This window comes from Epinephelus lanceolatus, chromosome 22 (genome assembly GCF_041903045.1).
Source record: "Epinephelus lanceolatus isolate andai-2023 chromosome 22, ASM4190304v1, whole genome shotgun sequence".
Lineage (NCBI taxonomy): Eukaryota > Metazoa > Chordata > Actinopteri > Perciformes > Serranidae > Epinephelus > Epinephelus lanceolatus.
Window position 1 is genome coordinate 33,431,122 of NC_135755.1, and position 8,697 is coordinate 33,439,818.

The following is an 8,697-nucleotide window of genomic DNA, read 5'->3' on the forward strand; positions in this document are numbered from 1 at the left end:
GGGAGGAGATGGAGATGCGAGCGTCCCTAGAAACATCCATCCATCTGATAGTATCTCTTCTTCTCTCCAGTTTGGTTTTCTTTTTGATTCCATGTTGGTTTCAGCTTGGTGGACTGTGGCTGCAGTATATAGAGCCACTCAGTTAACCGCACACAAGTTAGTTGCCGGGCAGCACGGTAGTGTGGTGGTTAGCCTCACAGCAAGAGGGCTGCCGGTTCGATCCCGGGTGTGGGAGCCCCTCTGTGTGGAGTTTGCATGCTCTCCCCGTGTCAGCGTGGGTTCTCTCCGGGCACTCCGGCTTCCTTCCACAGTCCAAAGACATGCAGATTGGGGACTAGGTTAATTGGTGACTCTAAATTGTCCGTAGGTGTGAATGTGAGCGTGAATGGTTTTTTGTCTCTATGTGTCAGCCCTGTGATAGTCTGGCGACCTGTCCAGGGTGTACCCTGCCTCTCGCCCCATGTCAGCTGGGATAGGCTCCAGCCCCCCCGCGACCCTCAAGAGGATGAAGCGGTTAGAAGATGAAAAGGAATGAAGTTAGTTGCCTAATTAATGAAATGAAATGAAATTAATAAATGAAACATTTATTTTTGATTCATTGCCAATGTATATTTTATGTTTTGTATTATTTGTAGATTATTGTCAAAATATACACTCCCAGTGTCCATTTAACTATTCACTGAGATATTTTTAAGATATTTATATATTCTTAGATAAGGGATTCCCTTCAGTGAATGGTCATTTCTATGGACTTGGAAGTGACGTCACCTAAATTTCCGTTTATGGCACATAGTACTGTCGTGATTCAGCTCTGAGACCGACACTTAAGATTCAGTCCTACACTTCACTAAAAGTATGAGTAGGACGTTTGATAACTAACTTTTAAGTGCAACTTTCAGCGAAGAATTTTTTAGTCATAAGTCGACTCTTAGCAGTGCTCTTAGGAGTAATTCTAAGAAGCTTGATAAATACGGGCCCAGTGACCGTATTCACAAAGAATCCTAAGACTAAAAGTAGCTCTTAGTGACGTCATTCTAAGAAAAATCTTAGAATTCCAAGAATTCTAAGATTTTTCTTAGAATTTTCCCTTTTTAAGATAAAGGTTATTCACAAAGCATCTTAGGCCTTAAGAGGGCTCCTAAGGTGAAAAACTGTTAAGAGGAGGGAGGAGGACTTTTAAGAAGCCCAGTCTTAAACAGAGAAGATGGCGGAAAGACAGAGAGGAAGGAGAGATATTCTCCGTATATTGAACGACAGTGATTTAATAAGACGCTACCGGCTTGATCGTGCAGGGATAATGTTTGTGAAGCGCTGGTACGTGCTGCAATCCAATGCGCTCCCAAGTCTGCCTCTTCTCTTGTGCCGTGATCCCGGGACCGAATTTCCCTCTTAAAACTCCTTTGTTCTCCTCCACGAGCTGCGCCAACAGCAGGCACTGCTCTTCTGTCCAGTTCGGCTTTCTCGTTCTTTTTTTAATCCATTTCATTTGTTGTTTTGGTCATTCTGCCAAATCAAACCGCTTTTTACAAGGAGGCCAGCAATCACAGTAATTGCTGACAGTTGAGTCTGCGTCCACCATTAATATCAAATAGATTAAGTAGTAAAATTACCAGCATGGCGAGTAAACATAACAATAAGAAAATCAATATAATAATCGGCATGTAAATGAGGTACGTTCAAACATTTTGAAGCTGTGTAACAATTAATTTAATTTGCTGAGTTTCATCATCATGACATAAAATTATTTTCACGATTACACATTTCTTAATAGCCTACAGTCTAAGTTCTATGATCGGTTCATTTCACTGTCCATTCATTACTAGGAGCGCATTTGTTTTTCTTTTTTCCTTTTTGTAACAACCAATCACAGCTTTTAGAAGACTGCGTCATACCTAGCAACAGGGTCAACCATACCACCTCACTAAGATAGAAGTTTCTGTCCCCTCCTTGCTCAGAGTTGCTCTCAGAAACTTCCTAAATCACTCTTAAGCTAAGATTCCTTGCTAGGAATTTTTAGGTTAGTAAAAAGTTAGGAGCTCTCTGAGAGGACTCTGGGAATCTTTGTGAATACGGGCCCTGGTGTTTAACTCGGCTTTAACTTATTAGTTGCTTTCACAGAAGGGTGAAGGTAATGTGGGACATCAGATAAAATGGGACAAATAAGTTTTTACATCTTAAAATCTCAGCAGCCAGTCACCGAATATGTGATTGTATTGTTATTACATATGTGCTTCACATAAAACAATCATTTTTATTGGTAGCCTATAATATAAATACTGGTCCAAAGGTGAACCACTGATTTTCTCTTTTTGGTAATAAGAGTGCTGCAGATAAAACAGTAAGGGTATTTTTGACAACAAAAACAAATGTCAAATGTCTGACAAACTGTTTTTCATTTCATTTGACTCTGCCAAAATTATTAAAAGATTATTGATGTGTTACTTGCTTTGAAGGCCTGTCCAGGCTACAATAAATAGGCCTATCAAAGCATCAAAGCAACTACTTACTTTTCATCGTAGTGATAATAAGTCCAGTCATAGATAAAACTTGACAGTTGTCTTGAAACACACATTGTGACAGTAACAATATAATACAGGAAACAATAAAGCAATACTACACAAGCAGTATAGCATAACTGTATTTCACAATAAAGGCCCTTTTCCACAACACAAAAAAACCTGCTAACATCCACTAGCATTTGGCTTTTTTTTTTTGTAAAGATATTTTTTTGGGCATTTTGCCTTTAATGGACCAGACAGGTAAGCATGGGGGGGGGGAGAGAGAGAGAGAGAGAGAGAGAGAGAGAGAGAGAGAGAGAGAGAGAGAGAGGGGGGTGACATGCAGCAAAGGGCCACAGGCTGGATTCGAGCCCGGGCCGCTGCGGCAACAGCCTTGTACATGGGGCCCCTGCTCTATCCACTAAGCCACCGATGCCCCAGAATTTGGCTTTTTAATATAAAAGGTTACAATTGGCATTCACACCCAGGCAAAATGACTTTGCAGTGGTCACAGGTATTTATCGGCTCTGGTTCCGATCGGCTTTGATGGAAACACAACGCAACTTTTAGCCCCTTAAACCGATGAGCTGCAATGTCAAGTCACCACAAAGTATAGTGTGTCTCCCCCCAAGCAAAGCTCCAACATCATTCCATATTAGTCTGCTCAGAGTTTGAAAGTGAGACTGAATATAAGTAAGAGATATATGCTGTTTCTACTGTTTACTAACCTGTTTTCTGGCTTGTCCGTGACGTCAAACGTGACACACCAGAAAACACACACACACACACACACACACACACACACACACACAAAGGCATACTGTCTGCTACAGAGCCATGCACACAGCGCTGATCTGCTGGCAATGGGAAAGAACTCTATTGCCTACTTCTAGCTGGTTTACTGTGTTTAACAAAACCTGCATACATGTGCTAATTTCGGTGGAAAAGGGGTATAAAGATCACTATAGAGTTAACTATAGTGATCTTTATACCCCTTTTCCACCAATAGTATAGTATCCAATAGTATTAGTACAGTAATTTTCTATGATATGATTAAAAAAAACATAGATGTAGAAAACACTGTGAGGATCAATGAATTATAACAAACAAACATAACTACCTTAAACTGGCTTAATAAAGTTGAAAGAACTTTGAATGAAAAATAGTGGAAGCTCTCTCACCCCTTAAAGGTGCAAAATGGTTTATTCCATCCCTTCACTAGGATACACAGAGACAGCGAATGCTTAGGGCCCAGAATTTGGTGCTATGCCCCTGCCCTTTAGTATCACAAACCTAATTATTTTTCATGTAGGCCTACTTGGTATAATCAAATATAGAGAATTCATTTATTACAAATTGATTGATATTATTATTATTATTATTATTATTATTACAGTAAGCAAACTCCATCCACTAATGATGTGGTGGTTCAATTTACGTAGAGTGCCCAACTGCGCATGCGTGTAAGATGGTGGAACTGGCAGTACCAGCTGGGGAAGTAAAGTTTCAATAAGAAAAAATGGGTCGTTAACTTTGTATTCTTTTATACGTCTCACACTCCACGCAGAGAGTATATCGTCCAGAGACAGAAGGATAATCATGACAGCTAACGAGGATCAAGAGGTATGAATGAATGATGATGCAGTAGTAGGCTAGCTGTTAACGGCTAACTGCTAACTACCTGACACTAGCGTGGCGAGCTTAGGCAGCATTGTGCTCGTTACACAACAAAACAAGTCAACATGTCAGCTTTATTTTAATGCACGAGAGCTCAGGTCAGACTGTCAGGTGTCTTTGTAGCTGTTGTTGAGCCCCGATAAGCGTCGTTTATGACGGAGTAAATGTCACGCCAAACTCCATTCAAAAGTGTACCAAGTTAAGTGTGTTAAACTATATGGAGGAATATGTGCAACATAAACCAAAAGTCAAGACCTGGTCTGAATATAAAACGTCCTTAAATTCATTCGGTGTGTATGGTATCTGTCAAACAATACATGATACCAAGTAAATATTAGAAATACTGAAGTCATCTGCCACCATGCAGTAATAAATGATACGTGAGCAAGAGGGTATAGCAAGTTAAAGGTTGAATTTATGGTCCTTAGTTAATATCTTAAGGATTACATGTATGCCGATTAAAACAATAGGTCATCATTATCTCGTGTAAGGTCTTGAGTTGTGGTTCTGTGCTGCATACCGGTGTCAGGAGTAATTTAACATATTTCAGAATGGTGTTTGGTGCGTGGAAGCTATCAGGATAAGCTGCTGCTGATGTAGTCAGCTGACTAACCACCTACTATTCACTCTCCTCTCCAACCACAGATGGAGTTGGAGGCTCTTCGCTCCATCTATGAGGGAGACGAGTGTTTCAAGGAAATCAGCTCAGTTTCCTTTCAGTTTAGGGTGAGTACTGTCCTGTGTACTGTTCCCTGTACTGTCCATGCCTGCTTGAAAAAAGACCATAACCTGTTCTTCCCCAGCACCCTGTTTCAACAGCATATACATCAAATTAAGAAGAAAAAACTCTGAAAAAATGTTTTTCTCTTTTACTTCATGACCTTTACCACACTATTAGGATGAATTATGTAGTAGAGCTTTGTCTTACTCTCTATTCTAATGTTATAAAACAGATAGGAGAGCTTGAGGACACCAAAGCATTCATCCTGGACATCACATGGCCTGAGACGTACCCTGAGACGGCCCCACAAATCTCCCTTGATGCCTTTTTCAACAACAGAATGTAAGTTGCAAGCACAGTGCCGTAATTATGCATTACTCTACATTTGAAATACTGATGGTAGATTAGAAGATGACATCAGAATCTGGAAACATTAGCATCTTTTGCCATTACAGGGTTCTAAACTGAATGACTGTGCTGTACAACAGTTAACAGATATGGTTTAAAGGAGTCTGTGTACCGTTATCTATTGGTACCCCAATGCATTTGGATGTAGCCAAAAATGTGGTCTGAAAATTGTTGCAGTCTATTAGGTTTGTAAGCAAGATATAAAGGGGACCTGTGACGCCGATTTTCGAGAACATGTTTACATGCTTTAATGCCCAAAAAACACTTTATTTTTCTCATACTGTCTGTGCTGGAACACCCGGATTCATGCTCTGTCTGAGATGCTCTGTTAAGGGTCTTTCTCTTTAAGCCTGCCTCCCAAAAAAGCCCAGTCTGCTCTTATTGGTCCAAAATCATGGGGAAATTAACAACAGCAGCAACCAATTTTACATGTTTTCCTGAAGTTATGTAGCATAATGTATGTTAGCAGTGTACTTGTAGTGGAAGAATGACTGTAATAGGGAACAGCGACACTGTCTACCATGAATAATCACCAAAAAAGCTTTTAAACACAGAAATATGATCCGAAATCAGGGCAAAATAAACATCAGCAATCAAGACTATGTGTCCCAAATGTTAGCATGTAGCTACATGTAGCGGTGTACTTGGAGCCGGGGAATGACTTTAACAGAGAATAGCGGAGCTTTCACCTGTGAAAAATCATCAGTAAAAGCTGCTAAACCCAATTGGAAATGGTCAAACAGGAATATTACTCAAAGTCGGGAGAAATTAACAACATCAGCAACCAAGTTTACGTGTTCTTTGACGTTAGCTTGTAGCTACATGTATGTTAGCAGTGTATTTGAAGCCAGGGAATGACTGTAATGGAGAATATTGGCACTCTCTACCATGAAAATCCACCAATAATATCTTCTAAACATAATCTGACATGTTTCAGCAGAAATATGATATTTTTTTTTATAAAAAGCCTAAATGAAGAGCCAGCTTTTGTTTACTTCGAGTGCACGGTCACAGTGTGATACTGTTATTGTTGGGCACATCATTTTAGTGATGTTCGTGTTGTTTCTTTTGTTACGCTGATTTAACAACAGCTCTGCAGAGACAAAGCAGCTGATCCTGTCAAAGCTGGAGGAGCAGGTGGAGGCTAACCTGGGCACTGCTATGATGTATACTCTGTTTGAGTGGGCCAAGGAGAACCAGGAGGCCCTCATGGAGAACCACAAGCCTGTAGTCACTGCTGTGGTCAGTATATTTCATCACTCTGACTAAAAACATCAGGACAGTTTCAAAGTCCCGTGTCTCAATCCCTGGATTGGTGCTCTTCTTCCTCAGTGTTTGAATGATTGTTGAACAAACAGCCCGACATCACATTTTGACAAAATAATTATTTCTTGTTGCAGACGTTGACATCCAGCAGTGAGGTGACGACTGCCGCCTCAACAGCCAAGAAGGAGAAGAAGAAGGAGCAGCTGACTAAAGCTCAGAAGAGAAGGATGGTCAACAGAACAGGTACATCAGTCAGACTATCCACAGTAAAACAGTCTTCCATTTTAAAGGGCTATTTTTTTTGTATATGGAAACCTTATCAAAATCTGACCCTTTCTTTACTGTGCTCTACCATATTTTGTTACCTCAGTCTGCTCATGTCTCAGTGTGCTGCTCTCCTTTCCCCCAGCTGGACTCTAGTGCTGCACAATATGAGGAAAATATGCAATAACTATATGATGGATAACTTACTCAAAGACATTTCCACATCTGTGAGATTTGGTTTTTATAAAGGTTCTGACCGCTTGACACTGATTAACCCTTAACTAACCAGTTCATTTTTAAGAAAAAAAACGCAAATTGACGTGAAATACAAGAGGTGCCAGGGCTCAACACTATAGCAGTTAACTCTGGGGTCAGCAGGGTCGTATATGACATAATGTTACTAACGTTAAATATCTCTGAAACAGTACACCGAAAGACGTACTTTTTTTTTTTTTTTTTTTTTAGCTCAGAAGCTAATTGTTGGGCTTTTTCCAAGGAGGGCTCTGATGGGATCATATCCCTTCCTGTGATGGTATTGTTGTTAGCCGTCGTTGTTGCCTTTGTGAAACCAGTCAGAAGTTGTTTCTGAAGCAAGTGGCTGAGATGTGGTGCTGCCGTCGATCTAACACCAGTGCCAGTGGGTCTCTCTCAAGCTGTTAGCAGAGTGTGTGTGTGTGTGTGTGTGTGTGTGTGTGTGTGTGTGTGTGAGTGTGTGTGTGTGTCTGTGTGTAAATTAACCTAGACTGACATGTGAAACTGGTCAAACATTTTCTCAGCCAAGTAAAAGTTTACCATCCCTTGTTCAAAGTTTTTATCAGTATTTTTTTATTGGCAGGTCAACATGTTTCAGCCTGTTGCCTTCTTGTTTAAAATAAAGTTTTTTGAATACGTCAAGTGTTGCTGGAGATTTGACACTATAAAACTACTTCCTCTCTCTGTGCACCATGCAAGTAGGTGATGATGTTGCCCAAAACCCTAACTTTGCATTGGATATTTAAACTGAATCTGCATATTTGGAAACCAGGAGCAGTCTAAAAACATGTTATACTTTGTAAGAAGGCCAGTAGTAATGTTAGGTACACATAATGTTCAGTTTAATACAGTTAATTACAACTTGAGTTGTATTTTTGTAGCTCTGGTAATCTCTAACCTTCTACTCATCAGTGTAATCGCTGAGATCTGGGAACACAGTGGCATCACTAAAAAATAGTTTGATGGGTCTGGACAGACAAACACTCAGACGATCAGATGTCAGGTTTGGAGCAAACCAACAAACGTCAAACTTGTTTCGGAAGAGAACACAAAGGCAAACGCTAAAATTACAACCTAAACTGTCAGTTGGAAACATCCATTACAGTTCACAGACCCACTTCCTGCTTCAACTTTGACCTACTTCATGAAGTTGTGTACCCACAGTTGACAGGAGGTGGTGTATCAGTCCTGCGGAAAATGAGTATTGAATACGTTGAAATATTCAGAATCGATAAGTTTTGTTTTTTTTGACAACACCAGCCTAAACCCAAGAAAAGTTTAAATTTGCTGCGTCATTCCATCACATACACGTGCGGCATTTCATAAATATTTTCCGAAAATTCATTTCGACTTCAGCTGTTGAAAATGTTGGCGCACCACTATAATTTAAAGTAAGTAGTGAATGTGTTTTATTCAGCAGATAACAGTGCGCATCATAATAATTTCTGCTTTCAGATAACAAAGGAGAATTGCCAAGAGGTTGGAACTGGGTTGACGTTATCAAAGTAGGTGTATTTTAACTTCTCTCCACAAGATGGTGCCCTTATTCAGCTTTATGCCTCCAGTGACATACATCATGAACCTGACTGTATTCATTTGTCTTTTTCTCCC

The 8,697-nt window shown here is 40.1% G+C and overlaps 1 protein-coding gene across 1 annotated transcript; it reads left to right on the top strand.

The window, feature by feature from the left end:
* Positions 1 to 3,951: 3,951 nt before the first annotated feature.
* Positions 3,952 to 8,697, top strand: rwdd (RWD domain containing 4). The gene is made up of 6 exons (XM_033651895.2): positions 3,952 to 4,121; positions 4,821 to 4,901; positions 5,129 to 5,238; positions 6,396 to 6,546; positions 6,705 to 6,813; positions 8,542 to 8,697. Exons 1-6 carry the CDS (start codon positions 4,098 to 4,100, stop codon positions 8,604 to 8,606), a joined length of 540 nt encoding a protein of 179 aa, XP_033507786.2. The 5' UTR covers positions 3,952 to 4,097; the 3' UTR covers positions 8,607 to 8,697.